The following is a 23,205-nucleotide window of genomic DNA, read 5'->3' as shown; positions in this document are numbered from 1 at the left end:
ACGAGAGCCATGAAGGGCAAGGAACCGTGAAGATTGAAAAATACAAATGATAGATGTGTCCCTTTCTCTTTATTTTTTTAGCCTTCTTTGAATCCTGGGGGAAGCCCATCATCGGACGTGGTGCTTTTAAACCATTGGAAAGTAAGGAATTTTGAAGTCCAGCGTGGCGACATCGTGTCCCTGGTGTAAGTAAATTCGAAACATACTATGTTTGCATATGAATTATAATGATCTGATTGAACTGATAATCTGCCGTGAATACCGTACTGTTGATTATTAAATTAACAGGCATATTTAAAATAGAACGCGTTTAAAAAAAATCAATTTCGAAATGTAACGACGCAAAGATTTTTCTTTTATATTTAAAAATATTTCAGTTGATCGACACACTTGGATATGGTGAAATGCGTTGAATGAAATGTGGATTAGAAATTATTGATCTAGGGCACATGTATTTGGTATTAGTTTGGCTTATTTTGAAATTTTGCATCTTGGAAGCAATCTCTATTTCTCACGTTTTATTAGTTTGCGTAGGTACAAAATATTTCTAAAAGGTGATAGCTGTGACATGAAATATATATATTTGTGACATGAATATATAAAATGTGTGTGTGTGTGCGCGTGTGTGTGAATATAGATATATATCAGTAACTTAGCCAAAAAAAGAAAGTTTGGAAGACAGTATACCGGAGGCTTTTGTTTGGGACCAAAAGGTGGCACTGTTTCTCTGTTAAAGTGTTACGACTGGTCAGGAACATAAATTTTCTTCATCTTAATGTAGAAAGGGGCGTCAAAGTGTGCGTAATTGGCACAATGATATAATACGCAGGCCTCGCACTTGCTCGAATGGTTTAGATGTGAGGTTTTTGGTTTGTTTTGAAAGTAGATTCACACTGAGAAGCCCGCAGCAGAACTTGCCTCATTTCTTCTAGTTTCAGCCACTTATGAAACTGTTTTAATATGATTCCCTAGTATGCCAATTAGTGCATTGGGATAGCAGTTAATGTAGCATATATTGTCATTTATTTTAACAATGGTAAAATCCTACTGTTTGGTGACGACATCCAGTTTATGTATCTGATTCTTGAATTGGAATAATTGGCTCATGTTGGATATTTTCCAGTTGGTGAAAGCAAAAACATTGTCTGCTTGTTTATATCTACCTTTGGCTAGCGCTTCGTGGAAACAGATATTTTAGAAATGTGTCTCCGTCAAGCCTGTTCTCCCGGGATTCATCTGAAAATATGTTAACTGAAATCTGGTTAGTAACTAATGACATAAATTCGAGTGGAGTCCTGTGTGGCAGACATCCCGGGGTGCGGATTTAAATGAATCTCGCGTTCTCCAGTGCTGTCTTTAACGCTAACCCACTCTTTGGCGTATACGTTCCTTTCGCCATTCGGAGTGCTGTTCTTGGCGCCTCCCTAACACGCGTTTCCATGCTGGGCCAGCCCGTCGTGTGCTCATTATTCTTTTGCCTTTGGTTTGACAAGGCTACATCCTCACTTAGTCGATGATGGAGAGGATACCCACCCAAGTGAAAGAGGTCAGCCTAGAAGCAGACAATTGCACAATATTTCCCCCCCCACCCCGCCCCGTTAGGAACATGCTGACTATCTCTAAGCAAGTGAATTTGAACAGGTGATTGGGGGAAAAAAAAGCCTCCTTGAAAATCAGGGTTGCATGGTTTATAAAAATAACTTAGCATATCATATACTATATGTAAAAAGAGAACACTATTCTTTTATGTAACATTAATGTGATTGATATTTATTATATAAATTAATTTCCAGAAACAGATGTTGACAATAAATTATAACTACTTTGGCTGAACTGTATTTTTAATGAATTAATTATGTACCATATTCCTGTCTTGTACAAATAACACATTTTCTTCATAACGCTTGTTGCTAGCAGGAGCTACTTTATAAAAGAATGCTCAGCGATTGGTATATTATTTTAACAACAAGTAATTAAGCAGTAATTGTGGCTTTTTTTTGAGAAACAAAAAGTCTCATACTAAATTCTTCTTTAGCATGATGTAATACTATAAAAGGCACAATTTAAAGTATCTTTTTAGTTTAATGAGCAAAAATGCTTTCTAGACATATGCCCTTATATTTTTATACATTTTATAGACTGCTTCATTTGAAAAGATTGATGTTTCGACTAATGTGCAGAATATACACTTAGTTCATGACAAACTCCACTGAATATTTGCTTTTCTTACAAAATGCATCAGTCTGGTTTTAACCTAGATAATAATTGTTATTACTACATTGGATTAACCTATCTAGTTAAGAATGTTTGACTAATACAGATCACACAACTAAATTTTGAATTTATGGTTAAATATAGAATGTATAAAATACAAATCAGTAGTCATAACACATTTCATTGATACATAAGTAATCTCTGGAAACAAGGTAGTGTAGTGTGACAATATTTTAAATAATCCTGGGAGAGCATTTTATGTATTCAGAGTATGTGAAGATACAGCTTTTCTTCTATAATATTATACATACATTTCTCGAAAACTTTGTAATTTATAAATTTATACTTAAATTGGGGTTTATGCAACTTTAAAGAGTGCTAATGAAAAGAATAACAATTCCATCAATACCAGCACACTTTAAAAGACATGAAATTTCTAATAAGTAAACACTGCAGTAAATGTAGGATTTTACGTAAAGCAAAAGAGGTGTAGGTAGCTCGATGGGAAGTGGGGTGAGGACGGTTTGAAGCGTCTGGTGAGCGAGGGCGACGGGGACGTTGTCCGCCGAAGCTACGAGCAGAGAAAAGATAGCGGGCTTTGTGCAAAGCGCTCTGATGTCAGGGAAGTGTGGTCTGCTCAGCGACCTGTTACTCCACTGTGTGTCTGTGTCTGTCCGTATCCATGTCTACAGCTAAATCTGTCTGTCTGTCTGTCTACCAATCATCTACCGATCTACCAATCATCCATCCATCTATCCGTCCGTCCATCCGTCCGTCCATCCATCCATCTATCCATCCATCCATCTATCATTTTTTTTACATGTGTAGCACCCGGTCTTCCTAGGTGGTCTCCCATTCAAGTACTAACCAGGCTCGACCCTGCTTAGCTTCCGAGATCAGACGGGACCGGGTGTGTTCAGGGTGGCATGGCTGTGATATATCTATATTTTCAAACAAAGGTCAGGGTTAACTTTGCAGTAGGCACTTCTAAGAGAAGGATCGAACGTACAAGACAGCCAGCCCTTCCTGGCTCACTGTGTTACTGTGCTTAGCCTTCAGTTGCTGTTATTAAAGAGGCGAAACATTAATGATCTGGGGGAAAAAATCCCATGTGAGCCAATGTAGCCTCTGCTTTATGCTGAAACCCTTTCTCTGCTTCCCAGTTGCCTCTGAGTTTGATTCATGCTGCAGACACACGTGCCGGAGCTGCACGGCCCTTCGCTCTATGGCAGAGGATTTTGCTCGGAGGGTTTGATTGACAGCGGCTGCGGGTGCGGGCGGGGGCGGGGGCGGGGCAGAGCGGGATGTGCGCCTCCGCGACTCTTCCTTATCTTTTCCTGTCACTTTCTCTTGGCAAAACGTTGGTGTCAGTGGAGCTACTGTTTAAGCTTGTTTTTCAGTGATGTTAAATCAAAAGGTATATTTATTTAATAACATTGCTGGTCACACAAAACATTCCTGGCTGTCATCAAGTCCTCAGTATTACTAAGTACTCTTAGTGGATTTGCAAACTAATGGTGATTGAGGTGGATTTTCTATACCTTGGGATTGACTTTTCATTAACCTGCGTGGTGGCCTTGCTGTGACAGACTTAACGTAAGTAACACCATCTTCCAGTGACACATGGCTTAACAAATCTGTTGGGGGAGAGATTCCGCTACGATAAAGTTCCAAGTAATCACATTTAAAAGTGCTTTAACTTTTAATTTTGAAATAATATTAAAGAAAGGTTATAAAAATAGTATAGAGGATTTCCATTTACTCCCAATATATGTTTTAGTTTTATTGAGGAATAACTGACGAATAAAATCGTAAGATATTGAAAGTACGCCGCATGGCGATTGGCTATACGAGCACGCTGTGAAAGGGCTCCCCCCACTTGAGTTAAGTAACGCATCTCTCGCCTCAGATATGTACTTTTTTGGGGGTTGGGGAGCGAGAGCATATGTTTTACTCAGCAAATTCCAGTTACACAGTACGCGTTACCAACCGCAGTCACCATGTTATTCATTGGATCCTCAGAATTTATGCACCTTCTACCTGCTAATATTACGTTTTACACAACCGTAGTACAATTACCGAAACCAGGAAGTCGACATAAATACAGAACTAGTAACTAATCTGAGTTTATTCGAGTTTTGCCCCTTTTCCCAGTGTTCTTTTTGCAGCCAGTTCCTTGGTCATTTTTTTTCCTCCCCCACATTGACCTGTTTGAAAGATCCTGGCCAGTTCTTTTTGCCCAATAATCTTCACTTTTTTTAATTTTCAAGGTCAGTCTGCCATCAAATGGAGAGGCATTGCCGTCGATGGCAGTTGCCGAGGAAGCTGTGGCCGTGGTGACAGCTGGGGCCGTGGGTGACATGGGGCCAGAGGAGAAGGACGTTTGCAGGCACAGGTCTCCCTGGTTTCTGGGGACCACGTACTCGGTCCATGCCTTAGCGGGCCCACGGCTTCCACACGTCCACACGGGCATGTTTGTAGCCGCTGGCAAGCAAGGAAGGGGGGCTGTGCAGGTGGTGGAAGGCCATGGCATGTCTCGGAGGAATGAAGGCGGCTTCACAGGTCACACTGTCGAGCCAGTGCTATAGAAAGTTCCGGAGAAGACGGGTAGGGTGAGGGAATTCTCAGTAAGCGCCACTGAGAATCGGCTTTGTGCCGCGTGCTTCGCTATGCCATTTTTATTTAATTCTCACAGCACTCTCTGGGGAGAGTTATTTTTAACGTAATGCAACTGAGATTTGGCAAGTAGATGGCCCGTCAACAGCAGAGCCAGAATGTGAATCCAGGTGCGTTTGCCTCTAACCCGTGTCCATCCGATATGGTGGGCGTATGTGACCATCCAGCACTGAAAATGCGGTCTCTGCCATCTGTTAAAATGACGACATTTTGGATATATTCAGTCAAATAAAATATGTTATTAAAGTGAATTCCACCTGTGTTTTTTTTTTTTCCTTCCTGATGTGGCTGGTAGAAAATTCAGAATCACACACGTGACATGCATTCCATCTCTGTCGGACAACTCTGTCTAGACCTTTCTTCCCGGAGCGCGTCTCAGGTGGACTAAGGTGAGACACCAGCCCCCGAGGGGGATCAGCACTGAGGTGTTTGCTGCGAAGCGAACGCAGAGCCCCAGAAATGAGCGCGCACTCGGCGCTGGGGAGTGTCGGGCGCTCCGATCCAGACATACAAAGACATGCCACCTCCGCGGAGATCAACTGCTCGTTATTTCCTAGTCCTCGGGCTGAGAGTTTTGTGTTCATTTTCATTATTTTTATTTTTAAAGAACCCAATAAAGTAAATGCTATCGTTATTCCTGTTTTGTAGACGAGAACACAGGTGTAGAGAGGTTCAAGGACCCCTCAAGGCCACACAGCCAGCGAGTGGCAGAGTGAAGGTGTGACGTGCCTCACGCCAGCTCCTGTGCCCCTCACCGTCACACGGGGATCCTCTGTACATCGCGGTGATGGCTGGGCCGAGGACAGCTAATCGTTCTCAGTGAAGGAGTCGTGCAGGGCCTAGCATCCCTACGTCTGCGACACCGTCCCCATTCCTGTAGGGAAGTTCCTGAAACTAGTTCCTGAAATGCACACGTCGTGAATAGCGATAACACCTCACAGCGAGCGTGTAGGGTGCGTGCAGTGCCAGCAGCAGGCTGGGGACACGCTAAACTAATTGCCCCTTTCTGCCGGGTGGCCGCCGTGACAGCTGCGCCCTGCGCCGTGAACGTGAGCAAAGAGCTGTGAAGACTTGAGCCAGGGATGTCGGCGAAATAGAATAGAGCCTTTGAAAAAGAATTAGAGGTTCCGGTTCCTTTGTGTCTTGAGTGCTTATAAATCTTTAAGGTCCTTTGACCCGCCGGGGGAGAGTAATCAGAGCCTGCTAAAAAACAAAATTCATGTTTTGAAACAAATGGCAGAGCAGCGATAATAACGGACTAATAAATGACCCATAATTGTAGTAAAAGCCAGTTATCTGTTGACCTGGGACAATGTAATTGTGTATTCTTATCTATTCTATCTGCATTCATTCCTAATTTTTATTTTGGTTTATAGCCAAATACTTTTTTCTGTGTTCAAGGTTAATATTGTACATTTCAGGAACACAACTTTAGAAAGACCATGAGTTTCAAAAAAAAGGGACTATATGCAGGATGAACTACCTGGATTTTCTTTCTTTTTTCTTTTTTAAAATTAATTGTAAAAATGTTGAAGAGCGACATCCAGGTTGCTGTGTATTCCGATGAGAGGCTTAGTTTTTGGCATTTTGAATTACCCCTAGTCATTTGCATTCCCCACTAAGTATATTTACAAATGGTACTTTAAAAGAAAATGAGATAATTGGTGGTCTTTAATGGCAATTTGCCTTCTTGAGTAAAATAAACCTTTTTCACAGTTTTTATACACTTAGTTAGGCAATTAAACATTTTTTAAGTTCAGACACAAGCCCCAAAGTGCTTCAGTGATTGCAAAGTTCAGTTGTGGATGTTGAGATTTTATGGTGATACAGCCGTATAGGAGACACTGTAGCTTCTGCTCGACCCGTCCCGTGAGCCTCATGTTCGTTGAGAGGTAACTAGAAGTCGCTAGAGAACCGAGTTATGGGCGGCACTCTATGAAATAGTGGGTACTTACGTTTGCAACTGTTTGTGTTTTTACGTGAAAAATTCAGTCTCTGAGCACAGTTACTTTTATTAAAAAAAAAACCATGCAAGACAGCATTTGTAAAGGAGCTCCTCAATACATAATTTATATCATATGCGAGGAGTCAGATTGAGCTGTTGGGGAAAAGCATTTTGAATATAAGTTTAAATATAATTCTAATGGAGAAATTATGAAAATTTTAGAGAAGCAAACAGGTTTCAAGCAAGAAATATCACACAGAAAAATAAACTATTCCATAGGTATGTTAACCAATCTTCAATGCTTTTAGAACCAGTAATACATAGATGCATGCATAAAGGTAGGCCGCCCGGGTCAATCAATATCTGATTTCCACTTGCAGACTACTTTATTTCAAATTGAGGTCCATACTGAGGAAAATGAGAAAGCTGTGTTTAAAAAAAAAAAAAAAAAACCCAAAGGTGTTGCAGGTCTACCAAGGGCAGAGTTCCCAGAGGGAGAGAAACACATTGAGGAGAGCCCAGTATTCACCGCCACTTTCGACGTTAGGTTACCTGTCACTTTGTAAGCAGCTCAGGCCACGAGGCTGAGCAGCTAGGCCCTGGTGGCTAAGATGGCGACATGCCGAGCAGAAGTTTTGGCAGTTTGACGGGACAATGGAGTCACAAACTAGAATTCAAGGAGGTAGTGCCCGGACCGCGGTAACGCATTTGAAGTGTTTAATTGGGACCCGTGAAGGGCTACATCTCAGGGGTTAGGGAAACTGGATAGAGAGCAGAACTTACAAAAACCGAGATGTAGCTTCTGATAAATTAAGTCCTATTTTTAAGGTCATCTGCTTTGAACTGTCTGTCATCGCCAGAAGCAAAAGATATCATGCAGGTATTGATTACAATACCTGGCAATCAGTAAAAAATTACCATGTATACCAAGATAAAAACAAAATTAAGACAATAAATAACAGAAACAATCTCATAGTGACTAGCTATTAGAATTATTGGACATGGGCTATAAAATAATTATAATAAACATGAAAAAAATTGAAAAGATGGATAATTTCATCAGAGAATCAGATTCAATAAAAAGAATCGAAAAATTTCTAGAAATAAAAACAAGTGAAAAAACTTAGTAGATCACTTTAATAGCAAATTAGACGCAGCTGTAGAGAGGCTTAATGAGCTGGGAAACAGGTCACTCAGACTATCTAGACTGGAGCACACACACACGGGGCGCAGAGCAAGCCCGGCCGCCATGTAATTGGAGTCACAGAAGAGGAGGAGAGGATGGGCGTAAAGAGCATGGAGGAGCAATGTCTGAATAGATAAAGAATTTTCCAGAACTCACGAAGGACAACCTACAGATTGCAGAAGCACTACAAACGCTATCAGGATAGAAAAATAATAATAATAATAATAAAAAAAACCCACACATATTTGCGGGGCCCACGGTAGTGAAACCATCAAATGCCAAAGAAAAAGAGGAAAACCTTAAAAGGAAAGAGGTGTGTTACCTAAAATCAAAAATAGAGCTGGCTTTTCAGCCAGTGAGACACAGACAACAAGTGAATGGCATCGTTAAAGTGCTAAAGGAAGAAATTCTAACCTAGAATTTTGTGCCTGTTGGAACAGTTCTTCACGGTAGAAAGAGAAGTACTTTTCCGACAACCGCCAGCAACGCTCCATTGTGCCACCAGACTTCACTTACAAAGCCAACCTAAAGGTTGAGGCTTGCAGGAGGGCAGCTGCAGACTGTTAAGCCCCAGGTGTGGGGCCTTTCTGAGCTCAGGTGTGTGTGTGACGGGCACTGGTCACATTCCAGTGAAGCTGGCCTGGTGCCTGGTACAGGGGTGGGCGCTGGACGTCAGCAGGGCCAAGCTGAGCCGTTCCCAGAAATGGGTTCAAGATGTTAGGGTGACTGTGGTTAAGTGGTGAAGTCTGCATGATGTGATCTGTTCAAAAAAAAAGTCACATTTCCTTAAATAAAGTTGGTGCTAAGCGTAGTAGGCAGAATCTGGGACCCCAAGATGATTCTGTGCCCTGCTCCCCGGGACAATGAATATGACCATCTGTTACACTGAGGAATAAGTTTCCCTGCATCGCTGAAGGGACTTTACAGATGTAATTAAGGTTGTGATGGTTGACCTTTCATTGACCCGAAGATGGAGATGGTGCCTGGGTTCTCCAGGTGGGCCCGATGTCATCACGGGAGTCTTTAAAAGCAGAGGCGCACGCGCCGGCGAGGGGCTGCAGCCGGAAGGGCGCCGTTGCTGGTTGGAAGACGCGGGGCCCAGAGCTGAGGAAAGCAGGCTGCCTCGAGAAGCGAAGGTGACCCCTGACCAAAGGCCAGCGAAGACGTGAGGACCTCGGTCCTGCAGCCACACGGAACTTGAATTTTGCCGACGACCTGATGAGCCTGGACATGGATTCGCCCCAAGACTGCAAAGGAGGGCCAGGACCAGCTGACACCTTGATTTTGGCCTTCTGAGACCCTAAGTAGAGCACCCAGCTGAATCTGCCCGACTTCCGTCCTAGAGAACGGTGAGATAATATATAGGTTATGATTTTAAACCCTTAACATTTGTTTTAATTTGTTGGAGTAGCAATGGAAATTCATATTAGCTGATTAGAAAATGCAGACAGTTCTAATACTACTCGAAGGTGCATAAAAACACTTTTACAAAAGATTCTTATTAAGCATTTGAAAAACACTGATTTTATTTACGTGCACGACTAAAAATTATTTCCTTTTGCACAAATCTGTAGGCGTCTGCTTGCTGAGTCCTTGAGGAATCTAGCCGCTTTCAGCTGCGTCACTTACAAGTGGGCTGGCTGACTGGCCAGATGATCTTACATACTCTTTGGGTCAGTTTTAGCATTTGCAAAATAAGAGATGGAGACTAGTTGATCTCTGAGGTCTCTTCCATGGACACAACTGCATGCAAATTGTTTTAGGGATAAAGAGGGACTATTTAGGGAGCCGGAAATAAGAATCCCTCAGGATACCAGAAAAATATGTTGCATACTTGGGTAGCTGGAGTCAAAACTGATTTGGAATTTTTTAAAGTAGCCATGATGGTACAATAAACAGAAATTTGATAAGGAGACGTCGAAACCAGGCCTTTTTTTTTGGTCAAAGGCATCACATGAATATATGCTTATTAAGATTAAGTCTTGAAATTAGTGAAAATGCAAAATTAAGAGTTGTCAGGTAGTCAGATGTTTTATAGGAAGATAAGAGGAAAATCCTTTTCTATTTCTTTGAAATTATTCAAAATAGGAAAGCTGTAGAAATCTCGCATTGCTTTACTCTGTGCTTTATTCTTGGGGTTGGGATTTTGGGAGTGGCGGTTAGTCTCGTTCTGCTTATCTCCGTCTCTTTTGTCAACTTAAGATGCTTTTCCCACCCGTCCACCCTCTGTTCACTCGTTCTTCTACAAAACGGTGCTGGATTCCGTATTCTGTTTCACAGTTTAGGTCCCGGACATGTAGGGGAAGCCTCCAGACCGACTTAACATAACCTTATTTGATCCAAGGTCAGTAGCTACCCTCCCATTTTTCTTCTTTTACAAAAAATGTTTAAAAAGTCACTGTTTTCGGTGCGCGTAGGTGTCGGTTGCTGGGACATGTGTCTGTGGCTGATAAGAAATGGAATGGGCTTAAAGTGACAGTCACCGACCTTCATCAGTGCTTCGGAGTGCAGGAAAACATCTCTTTTCAAGAAGGGAACAGAAATTTTTTTTTTTTTAAATAATTGTTTATTTCCGTTAATGAGAAGCCTCAGTGACTGGTATTATGAAAGGTTACTCCTTGCATAAACTAGCGACAGGTTTACTCACATCCAGAGGTCACATTAATATTTACCGAAGGCACAAGTGTAGGTATCACTTTATTAAAAACAGTACACACGCCGAAATCACCGACGGAGAACCTGGCTCAGTCTTTTCTGGCTGTGGATATGATAACTTTCATATGGCTTAGTGTGTTTTGGGAGCTCACAGGCCACATTGGTAAGATTTGTGTACTTGCGTGGTTGGAAAGCTACCACAGGGTATCGTGACAATCCAGTAGAGAACATTTCAGTATGAGTAGTAGGTCTCAGATAAATTTCACTGTAGACTCAAATAAGAATCATTAAAATATTCCAGGTTTATTAAAAATTCATTATTCTGCTAGAAGATCTTTAAAGAGCAATAAGAACTTGAAGAAGGAATAGGGGAGCTTTAGTATCAGTGACAGAGTGTTAATTGAGTTGAAAGAAGGTAAAGAATATATCAGCAGAATGGATGCAAATTTGGCAAAAAAGATTTGTAATAAATCAAGGGAGAAAATTAGTTAATAAAGAGGGAGACCGATTATCAGTGAAAGAGGGGGCTATATTGAATTATTTTAAATGAGAGGTTAAACTGCTTAGGGGATCTGAGTTTAACAAAAAGGAAGAAAAGCAATATGGATAATTAGGCAGTAATAAGATCATACTGAAAAAAAAATCAAAACCACCTTCGATGTTAGGGGAATGTCGGCTAATGAACTTAACCTATTGCAGTATCTTTGCTGTAGAAATGGAGGGAGTGATATTTTTAGTTATCTTCAAGGTGGTATGACTGTTTAGTGAATTTATTGTATGTGGGTTTTTAAATGATAACCAACAATGAAGTAGAGAAAAAGATTTTCTCAGGAGTGTAGCTATCTTCTAATTTGTTAAAATGCCGGAGTTTCTGTTATAATTTTTGTTATTGGTTAGTTTTTTAAATTTACTCATCTATTTTATAATAGAAACACATTTAGAGCTATCATCATAATTGAACCATTCATAGAAATTCAGTATAAGATATTATGATTTCTATAAGCACATCCCAACTCAGGTCTTGTTAAAAATATATAGGTAAAAAAATCCCAAATATCGTCAAAAGAAAGATTTGTCTTCTCTCTAACCTAATAATTTGTATATGTGTCATTGTTAAAATGTCTTAAAGATAGTAATTCTTGGCCATTTTTATAGTGTTATATCTTACACATTTGAATTGTGGAAAGATCTTGGTAATCATTTCTGGGCTCAACATAAGATCTAACTTTACATGACCTCTGCACTGATGATTAGATATAGAGGAGACAGTAGCAAAGGTAATTAAGTTCATAGGCGATCCCAAATTTAAAGACAGTATGAATATGGAATTTGCTTTAATCTCTGCTCCTATGACGCTGTGTTGAGAAAAGGTCATCTGATGTGTCCCTTGTAATTATAGTCTTTCTTTTGTCACTGATATTCTCATAATTAGCTTGACTTTCCTCTTATCAGTTATTATATCAAATGTAGCTCTGCATCGTATGTTAATGTGGAAAACTAATGAAAGAGTCTGCTTTTCAAAACTCTAGCCGCTTCTCGCCAGGGAGGAACCCAGGGGGCAGCCTCAAATAGCTCATCAGAAAAGATTTGGACCAGATGCCTGGAGACCTGGACTCCAGGCTCACTCGGGCACCAAGGGACCATGTGTCAATTAACTTGTCAATTAACTTCTGTGGGTATGGGCACACATGCGCGTATACACACACACACATTTAATGAAGGGATTGCACTAGATCATTTGTAAGATACCCTGTAACTTGACAGTTCTTTTTCTCTCTGATTATTTTATTATATATAATATATACATATAAATATATATCTTGAACGAAGGGATTACACTAATTTGTAAGATGCCCTTTAACTTGACAGTTCTTTTTTTTCTCTCAGATTATTTTATTTTCCACATGTGTAGGTTAAATTTATTTTATGATCCTTATACAACATTTCATTATACTTAAAAACAGTGACAATTTATTCATTTGGCAAATATTTTCCAAATGCTTCCCCTGGGTACAGAACTAGCCGCTGTGATATAGCAGTCAGTATGGACAGGCAGAGCATCTTTCCTCATGGAACTTAGCGTATTATTGGACGGGTTTTGAATAAGACACAGTGGAAAGCAGACATCATTGCAGCTGATGAGAAGCGGGGCCGGTGGCCACATTTGAGGGCAACGTGCTGTTTGATGAATCGGCAACTGAGCCGGCGCGGCCAGCGGCTTGGACTGGCTCTCGGGTGGCACGTTTCTTCCCGGCCCTGCGTTTGGCTGCGTCATGTTGGCGTCAGCCAGGGTAGGGGGGGGGGTTTATGTCATGCAGGTTGGCAAGCACCACGCATTGGGGCTCTACGACTAATCGAAAATTAAGGCATCCGCTTTACTAGCGTGCCGTTGGCGGCAAACGTCAGATGGCCCAGCGGAAATGGCAGATCGCGTTTCTACCCATGTGTATCGTGTGATCGGTGTGGGGCAGAGACACATGGCGGGTGGCGAGTTTGCAAAGCCACACGAGCAGCTATTGATGTGATATGGAGACTAATGGCTTACTAAAGGGAGACAGAGGGGTTGAGCAGAAAACAGGTGTGAATTTGAGACTCGATCTTGATGGCGGGTTGGTACATACCTGCCCCAAGACAAAGCAGGAGTCTGAGAGATGGCGTGTGTGACAGGTTGGGGCAGCAGTGAACAGTCGTGTGGAAGAAGTGGTGAATAGGCTTGTCGATCTCGAACCAAGTGTCACATCTTAACCTCGTGTGAGCGTGATGTCCAAGTCACGTGCTCGCCTGTACCAGCAAAGTCCTAAACGGGCCAGGTTTTCATTGGCAGTGAAAAATTGAAGACTGTCATTGAATTTTGTGATTTTCATCTCTCAGCGATGCTTCGAGTGTTAAGGATATAACAAATCCTTTATACCAAATTATAGGCTTTGTACCAAATTGGAAGGCCATCAGAATGTTGCTGTGGTAAATATTTTATAGAAGATTGGTATCGAATCTACCCAAGACACTTAGGTAATTTCCTCCCCGTCAACCCTAAGTCACTTTTAGTCTGCAGCGGTTGGCGCAGACGCCCATGCTGTGGTTCACCCCGCCAGCGGTGAGGGAGCAGGGACCCTGGGTTGTGCTTTCCCGAGACGATGACAGTGGTGCCTCTAGATGTAATCAGCCGAAAGGGGCAAACACGGGAAGTGTGTGCTGCAGCTTAGCTTGAAACGGCGCCCGGCTCTGCCCTTCTGGGACGTCCCAGCGGCCGTGGACAGGCTGGCGTACCGCAGCCCAGGGGGGGCACAGGCAGCACGGCCAAGAAATGGGAACGCGCCGATCGAAGTGGACAGCTTCTTTTTGGGACTCAGTCGCCCTGCGCATGTGTACCTCCGTCAGCTTCGCATCAGCGTTTTCTCGCGTGATGCGTCGGGGCAGCAGCCGATACTCAGGAAGAAGAGGCTGGTATTCTTCATTTCTGTTCTCCATAGTGCCATCTTGTTTCATGTGTTAAAGTAAATATAGGGTAGGTATACAGAATGAAATAACACATGCTGTCTAATCAAATGATCTTTCATTTTTAGCACTATTTTGGAGCAAAATTATGATTTTGGCAGTTATTAGCTTATTAAACCGTCTCACAAAATTAAGTGCTATGGACAGTTTAAGGTGATCAGTTTATCTTTCAATTTCACGTGGAAAATTAGCATGAAAAGAAAATGTTTCTTTTCTTCCTCCCTTACTTCCTTTCTTGAACATGCCCTTTCTTTCAGGGGAAATACAAATAGATTTACAGGAATTTGGAGTATCAAAGAAATTACAGCCAGAGATTGTGATTGGTGTTAATTATTGGCGATCTGACACTGTGACCTGCAACACAGTGGTTGGATGAGCTTTGAAGGTTCCATTGGGCAATGTAGGATTTAAATTCTGCCAGAATTTGGAATATGGTACAGCATCATATGCCGTAGCCATACTTTAAGCTCTAATTTCCCCAGAGTATTGTACTAAGAGTGCCGTGATGTCTTAGTGAATTCCTACTCTCAAGTGATGGCTAGTTACGTGAAAGTTGAGATGTTAATTCTTTGAACTTTTTCTTACAACTTTTTAAAAAGAGGTAGTATGTACTTTAATGGATGAATTAGGTTGAATTAAGTTCGGAGTGTATGTATTACCAAAGTACAACAAAAGCAAAACAAATCATGGGTCGACATACCTTAAAAAATTAGAGGTTGGCTTGTGAACATAGGACACTCTATGTTTATTGAGGTCATGACTGTAATATGTTTGGAGGTTATAATTTTTGCTGTAAGCAAGTCATTTTATCGAGTGTTGCAACAGTCATGCCGCTATTACCTTTTTTTTTTATTCAAACTTTTAAGTTTTTACTGACATTTCAAGAGGTGGAACTTACTCATAGGTAAACCCATGAGTGGGTTCTAATCTGGGCTTTGCTCCTAACTAGGCAGATGACCGCAATAAGTCGCCCAATCAGTTAGGACCTTAGTTTCTTAAACTCTATCATCCTGAAGTTGTCCTGGGTGGCCTCTTTGTAAATGTCACTCCAACGTGACATGGAAGGACTGGCTCTGAAAGGACCTTTCTGAGTCCCGTATGTGTTCATTCTCCAGATCGGCGCTGTCTAGCAGAAATATAATGGGAGCTCGATAGGTAATGTTAAGTTGTCTAGCGGACACATTAGCAAAGTAAAAAGAAACAAGGGAAATTAAGTTTAATAATATGTTTTATTTAACTCGATATATCTAAAATCTTATTTGCACATGTAATTGATATTAAAAATATTAGTGAAGTATTTTACATTTTACGAAATACTAAATCTCAAAGTGCCAAGTCTTGAAAATCAGTGGGTTTCCCAGAGCACATTTCAGTTTGGACCACGAGGCTCTGGGCTACTGCACTGAGCCGCGTAGCTGAGGTCAGTGGATCCTCACGTCTCTGCCCTTGAGTCAGATTTAAGGACTCGAGAGTCCTTTTTAATTTCTTCTGTGTTCTCTCCTCATCTACCTAGTAGTGACAGAGACTTGCACTTCTTAGAAGCGTTAGGGTTTAGAGCCAAACCGGCATCTTCTCTTCATTTTCAAGCTTTTAGGAAGAGTAAGTAATCTGTGAATTCTCTTCAGTTTCTTAATTCATTTATTCTCTCAGTTTACTGAAATCAACTTCCATTTTTGGTACTCTACAGAAATTTTTTGAAAAAGTTTCCCAAACATTCCCATTCCTAATCGGTGACAGTCCGCCAGTCTGGTGCTATGATAATGAGCCGTAATTCGAATGCTTTCTGATTTCTCAGCAGAATCAGACACCATAAGTACTTCCTCCTCGAAACTTTCTCATCCCTTGTTGTGTATTCCTCTTTCTTGTCCTTTGAACTCTGTTTTTCTGGTGGTTTTCTTGGCCCTGTGTTCTTTTCCCTTTGCCCACTGCCTTTGACTTCCTTCCCAAGCATCATGCCTCTGTATTTTAGCCGTCTCCTGGATATATCTGTATGATGCTGTTTTGTGGATTTTTTTCCAGCCCAGCCCAGCCTTCTCTCCCGTTCCAGACTTGTTCTCTTCCTCCGGCTTTTATTTGGGTTTTTGCCATCACCATATGTAGTCAGGGCAAAGTCAGAGACTTCACCATCATCTCGAGCCTCTTCCGTTTGCCTACCATCTATGTGCAATTAGAATTTTTTTTTTTTAGGTCTCTTTGTGAAATATTTGTTGAATATTTCTCTCTGCTCTTTTTGCAGTGCTCCTCGCTAAGATCCCACACTCCCTCTCCACCTGTTTCTTCTCCTGCATTTTCCATATCGCTCTCAGTTCTTTTCAACACAATTTGCATACCGTTTTCCTGTTTTAGACTCTGATTCTATTTGTTTATGTGGCATATAAGTCCTAGATTACTATTGTTAACTCTAGAATTCCTTTCTATATTTTCTTCTCTGCAAGCCTTGAAGACCTAAAGTTATTATTTTCTCCGCCTACAGCACCTGGTAGGTGGTCTCCCATCCGAGTGCTAATCAGGACCAACCCCGCTTAGCTTCCGAGATCAGACGAGATCGGGCATGTTCGGGGAGGCATGGCCATGACCTAAAGTTATTTTAATGGTGAAATTTTTGGCTTCCTGATGGTTACTGGAAGAAATGAGGCATCAGGTGTGGATAGTATGGCTTGCCGGCAGTCCTGTACTCATAATAAATGGGCAAACATGCCATGTTTGTCTGGTACTCATTGCTAGGGTAACGAGCAGATTCCTTGGCTTCTCTGTAAGTGAATCCCTGTGTGGATTTTCAGTTCCTGAGCGGCAAGGGTTGATAACATCTGTTAACAACGAGTGATGTATCCTTTATTTACAGATGCACTTTCTATACTTGGAAACTAATGTAGAGAAACATCCTGGTTAAGTGGTGCAGCGTGACTGACTTTTACAGGAACACAGTAGGTCCCCTGAGGGAACACTAATGTAAGTAGAGAGTAACTCTGGCAGTTAGTAAACCCTCCTTGGGGTGAGAAAGAATGGCTTTTACTGTTAACTATTTCTTAATATTTTTACAATCGGTTGTCTCCTGGGCTCTTGATTCTTCTGGCATATTTCAGTTGGATGAGATATTCGTTCCTTGTAATGCGACATATTTCTTCACCCAGCCCAATCTCATTATTGATCTCATGTGGCTGAGCTGGCGACGGGCTTCCCTTAGGTGGTACAGTCACTGATGCTTTGAGGAGGGTGAATATTAACCGGGGGGGCGTCACTCCTGGGAGGAGACCTTTAAGAAGTATTAAATATGCTGAGGCAGGATTTTCGCCTCTGTCTCACAAGGGTTTGTTTCATATGTAATTGCTTGATTTTAAAGAAAACTACAGGTCACACATGGCAATGAGTAAATTGTCAACAAGAATATTTTTGTGTATGGTGAGAATGGTCCACCCTTTTCTCAAAAGGAAAATAATAGCCAATCATCTATTTAAAGTGGTAATTAATATTTTTATCTCTGTAATTCCGAGCAAGTCCAGACATGAACCCAGGATCCAGCATATTTTCTGTGTGTGAACAACACTCAACATTGAAAATGTATCCTCTGAAATCAACTGCATTGTGCTTGAGTAGGAGCAGTGTGACTCCTATAAGCAGGAGAAAAAAAACCCCAAACTGTAATTGCAACAAAATATTCCCTTTAAAATGAATACTATTTTTTTATAAAATTGAATATAGTTTTGGGTTATATATACAACTGAAAATTATAGAACTAAAAGTTTCCGAGGCCTTACTGTGTGCTGAGAATTATTCCGCATATATTCATTTTATCTTCCCACTATCTGGGCGAGATGAGAACGGTTATTACATTAGGAAGAAACAGACACACACAGAGGTTAGGTGAGTTGCCCGAGGTCACTCGATGAAATGCCGGCGTGAGGATTCAGACCGGGGCCTCTTCACCCGCGAGCTGTGCCCTTGGCCCCTCTGCCAGACAGTGACAGCCCGTCAGTCTCATTCTATGATAATGAACTCTGTGGCTATTGATCTTAACTCATAGCTTGTACTCTCATTTATAAGTTGGCCTTTCTTGAGATCTAGATATTTCTGATGTATTGGTAAGTAAGTGCTTATATAAATACATAAACATAGTACATTTAAATGTATCTCAAAGCCATTTTATATAGTAGCGATAATCGCTTTTTATTCATTATAATATCATAGTATTGCAGCTGAGACATGTTCTGCAAAGTTAAGTAAGCACATTTTTTATAAAGTTTTTTTTTTGTTTGTTAATTTCTTGCTTAGAAAGAAGGCTTATAGGTTGCAAAGATCAAGGGTTTCTTTTCTTCGGTTCTTTCCCAAACTTCTTACCTTTTTCCTGAAAAGGCTCTAAATGTGATGACTTTTCAGGTCATTTTTGGGCAATGTCTGGGTTCAAACACCATCTCTTACTTCCTGCCATTAAATGACACCAAGCATACACACCGTGGGACAAAGATCACTGTGAAGGGGAGTTCCTCCAGCTGAGGAGGGGTTCGGTAACTTTCTTCTCAAAGCCTGACTGGGGCGTGGGGTGGAGCGAGGAGCAGCCCGGTGGGCGACTGGCGAACGTGAGAGTCTTGTCTGGCAGCAAAGGCATCAAAAATGAGCTGAAAGAAAACAAAACTCCTGAAGATGTAACGTGCACTGCCGACTGGGGCAGAAGGGGCGGGGGCAGAGAACCAGGTGTAGCAGGAGTGACAGCTCTTACTGACTTTTCGACAACAGGTAATTTGGAGAGTTAAACGGTCGGCTGTGTGTTCCTGTACTCCGAGCATACATTTGATGGGAAAGGGAGGGTCCGCATCCAATGATTGGGGCCGGATTGCCTTAGAGCGTGGATCAAGGAAGAATTAGTTGTCACAGCTAATGCTCATAGAACACTTTCTGTTAGGTGGTGGTGTACGTTTAGATGTACTTACTGCTTCTCCAGACGAAGGCCTATGTGAGAGAGAGAAAAAGCAGAAGGGTAACATACATGATGGAGCGTGATTCGTTTGCTTCTAATGATTTCAAGTATGCCTTTGAGTCACGTAAACATAAATATATATAAAACTTTATTTTCCAGGATTCTGTCTGCATTTTATTTTTGTTTGAACATATTAATCTGGAAAACTTTAAATATATGCAATCTTGTTTCATTTGTAACTCAAATCTAATTCCCTACCCTATATTATTTTGTTACAAATTCCAGGCGTCATGTGGCCTTTAATTTTGATTATTTTTGAAAAATATGGTCAATTTTGAGGGATATATTCTAAGTAAAGTATTTGAAATACTGGAAAAACTTCATGCTCAATATTTTCATGCAGAATTATTTATAATGATTATAGAAGAAATTACAAATAAATACTCAGCACTAAGGCAAAATACGAATGGTGAAATTCTGCTCCATGGAATGCCGTCTTAAAGACTGTGGACGGTTTAAGGCAACGTGAAGAGCTTTTGTTGTTACATTAAATAATAAAAAAATAAAAAGTGTACAGAACCAAATGAACAAGCATAAAGTTGGCTTGGAAAGAATGAGAGTAGCGATTTATGAAGCAATATGAAATAATGGAAATAGGAAGTAATGACTTCCTCGGATCACGGTTTTGGGGTAATTCTTTTTCCTTTTGTCTGCTGTTCGGTATATTCCACATCTTCTGTATTGGCCATTAATACCTTTTATGATGAGAAGAATACAATGAACCTGAGCTGCGCTAGAATTATGGAACACTGTTTGGCTTTAGGTGACCATACTACCTGACTGTTGTGATTGCAAAAATAAATTGGGAACTAATTTTAAAAATAAATATCAAAGAAGGATATAGACAGGAATTTGCTGTATTGCAAAATTTGCAAATGACTGTTTTCATTTCATCCTCCTAGTTAATTTTTTTTTTCTTTTACTGTTGGAAACAAAAAAGAGAAGGCAACCAATTTTTTAAAACGTCCCCCACAAACCAAAAAAGTGCAGTACGTCACTCCTCTTTTTGACTTTCCGAAATGTTAATTGGCTTTAAACTTGCTACTCATTTCTAACTGGCTTCCTCTAATTTCTTTTAGGTTTTGGAATTTGCACTAAAACTCTTGAATGTCAATACGTTTAGTTGTATTTGTAGAAGAAATATCCCTTAACTAATAAGATTTAGTGCATAACAGTTAAAATTTTCTTAAACACTCAATGTATGTGCCCAGGTCTTTGTAAGTAGGTTCTGTTTGGTTTACTCATTGAAATTCAAACGTCTTGAGTTTGAGTTCCCTTTTATATCCCAAGCTCTGGCAACTGTCTCAAGGAAAGTGATGGAAAGAGCAGAGGGATCGGAGAGTCAAGAACATTTGCTCTTGTAGGCAACTTTTGAGAAAAGAATTGTTTGAGAGGAAGTAGAGCAGAGAGGTAAAGGAGGAGAGATGGGGAACTTTTTGGGGGTCCTTATCATAAGTTTTCTGTTCTTGTACAGGGTGGTGCTGTGCCAGGTTTCTCCTTTGTTCAAATAGAAAGTAGATTGTGAATATTACTGATGGTAATTGTAATTTCCTGTAAAAATTGATCAAAGATTTTTGATGGTTTTGAAACAGCTTTTATTAAAAGGCTCAACAGATAAAGTGGAAATAATTTACATTTTAATAGAAATCTACTCATACAAAGAACATGTTCTCATACAAGCAACATTTGCTCATATAAAGCTTAATGCTTACCAAATAGTCAAAAATACAAATTTTATGTATTCACTTATTGAAAAAGATAATTTACGTCTTGGAGACTAAGGCAGATAAAGTGTGCCGAAAGCTGCAAAAGAGGGAAAAAATGGGAAATATAACTTAATTCTTTTAGACAAAAATATCTAGGTAGTATGGTTCTAGTTAGAAACTCCATGACTTATGCTATTTCTTGAAACAACTAAAAGACGTAAACATTTTTCGTATGTGAGAGAATTTTATGTGTTTGCTTTCAGGGACAAATCAGTGACATTTGGAGACTTTAACTGTGGCCAGAACTAGGGCATTGGTAATGAGAAAAGTGTAGTTTTGCCATCTACGAGAAAAAGTGTGTTATAAGCTGGTAAAATGCGGCGGCATCGTGTCCAAGCGGAGTGGCTGTGGGGGCCATGCCCGCGTGGTCCTCGCTGCCCTCACGGCCTCCAGCAGTTCTGGTGAGTGCGGCCGGTGTCCTCGGTCAGGCGCCGTGGCCCAGGTACAGTTACGTTTCTGCCTAGTCATGCTCCGTTTTCGCCCCTCCGTAGCATGTCACAGCGAGGTTTCTACAATCTCCTCTTTGTTCAACACATTCTGGAAAACTAAACACGAAGAAGGAAACTTCAGCAGGAGGCCTCGATCGATATCACTGATAGGATTAGAATCACAGGTTCTCAATGAGGAAGCGACCTTGGCTTATCTGCATTTCGCCTTCTGCGAACGCCGAATGCGAGGCACAGGAACATGAAGTGTCCTGGCCCCACTGGAACCTGGGCACCTGACGGTCAATATCGTGTCTTTCCCGTAGTCTGTGCCGGACCGAATTGCGCAATATCCGTGCTCACGCGCAAGGGCGAGCAGGTGGGGACTCGCCTCGTTGATGATGGGTAACTTACCGCGGCTGCGGCGCCTGTAACTGAGCAGGCCAGAGCCTCGGGACAAGTGCCGTTTGTCACGCGAGGGGAGGAAAGCTCGCAGACGACGGCCTTTACGTCTGAGATTGTCATGATGTGCCGGATCCACGGTCCCTGTGTGACTCTGGGCAAAGTTCTAAACTCTCTAAACCCAAGTTTCTTCACGTATGAAGTGGGAATAGCGATGGTCGCCGTACCTGCCTCATAGGTGGACTGTCAGATCAAGGCCGTTGGGAGAGGACGTTCACGGTGAAGTTCACCAGCATTTGTGACACCGCCGTGTTCCAGGCAGTCCCGAGGAAGAGAGAGGCAGATGAAGCTTGTTTACCGTGCTGTGAGAGGCCAAAAATTAAGAAGTAAAATCTAGCAGGAAGTCTAGGCAGCTTCACTGTAAGTATCCGGAGGGCTAGGTTTCTAATTTGGAAAACGGTACCTGAGTGTTCTGGAGAGAACTTTGTCTCCTTTACCGTCAAGGTGCTGATAACGACGTGGAGAAACGGGGCCTTGGAGTAAACAGCCTCCTGACCCGTTGGCTGAGATCGTTGCTGTGATAGCAGCAGTTAATCACAGGCTGGTGACTAACACTGGATTGGAAATGGGGATGCGATGTCCGCGGCACGTCTTGGGGAAGGCGATCATTTCCTTGGGAAGGACGTGGTGCTGGGTCTTCCTCGCTGTTTTCCTTTTCCCCGGCTTCTTCGTGCTACGGCAGACGGTGGCCGCCGCCACACACGCAGTCAACAGGGGGTCGAATAACCTTGGTTCAGTCAAGGACCCGCCTTTTATCCTTAACTCTACAGGATTATTTGGCTTCACTGAGATTTTGGCGCTCGGTTTTAAGATCCATGCATTTCTAGCAGTCTCTATCGACTGTACTAGCTCCAATAGTTAAGCAAATGATGACCATCTAGTGATAGTTTCTGGTTGCGAGTGATTTGCCCCTTATGATTGTGTTATAGATTTCTGCTTGTTTTTTTTTTTTATGGTTTATCAGTTGTGCATTTTTTTTTTTCATATTTGACATATCTGAAATCAGGTCGCATCTTTAAATCGATAGCTTCTTAAACTCCCTGTTGGCCAGGCGGTGGTTTTAATGTAGCTCTCAATGTCCGTGCATTGCCAAATCCTGTGATTTGGCCGTTGAAAGATAAATCGTATATACACGAAGGCATGAACGCAGGAATATCTGACAGAGGTACGATAAGAAAAATACAGAAAATCCTAAACGATAAAGAAAAGCATTGCGTTACAGCTTAGTTGGCAGCTCTTTCTCAGTGGCCTATGAACAATACAAGTACATCACATAATGATGGTGTTTAGGATTCACTGAAGCATGCTTTATTTTAGCTTGAGTAATTAGGAGTGATTTATGATTTATTTAGTGGAAATTTTAAGAAAGTGTAGAAAATGAATGTCATTTTCTAAACTAGTTTTGACTC

At 41.4% G+C, this 23,205-nt stretch overlaps 1 protein-coding gene and 1 pseudogene across 10 annotated transcripts in view; one reads left to right on the top strand and one right to left on the bottom strand.

Moving 5' to 3' along the window:
* The window catches only part of IMMP2L (inner mitochondrial membrane peptidase subunit 2), a 631,779-nt gene that overhangs the window by 49,669 nt on the left and 558,905 nt on the right, over positions 1–23,205 (top strand). For 9 of the 10 annotated variants that reach the window (XM_036231121.1, XM_036231122.1, XM_036231116.1 and 6 more), the window contains one exon: positions 82–185. In XM_036231121.1, coding sequence (XP_036087014.1) covers positions 82–185 — 104 coding nt within the window. Of the gene's footprint in view, positions 1–81; positions 186–5,185; positions 21,881–23,205 lie in introns of those variants that run through there. The other variant, XM_036231123.1, reaches the window with a different exon arrangement.
* LOC118610980 lies at positions 3,037–3,152 on the bottom strand (annotated as a pseudogene).

Source organism: Rousettus aegyptiacus, unplaced genomic scaffold (genome assembly GCF_014176215.1).
Source record: "Rousettus aegyptiacus isolate mRouAeg1 unplaced genomic scaffold, mRouAeg1.p scaffold_m13_p_13, whole genome shotgun sequence".
Taxonomy (NCBI): domain Eukaryota; kingdom Metazoa; phylum Chordata; class Mammalia; order Chiroptera; family Pteropodidae; genus Rousettus; species Rousettus aegyptiacus.
Note: the sequence above shows the minus strand (reverse complement) of the source record. Positions and strands in the feature narration are given on the sequence as shown.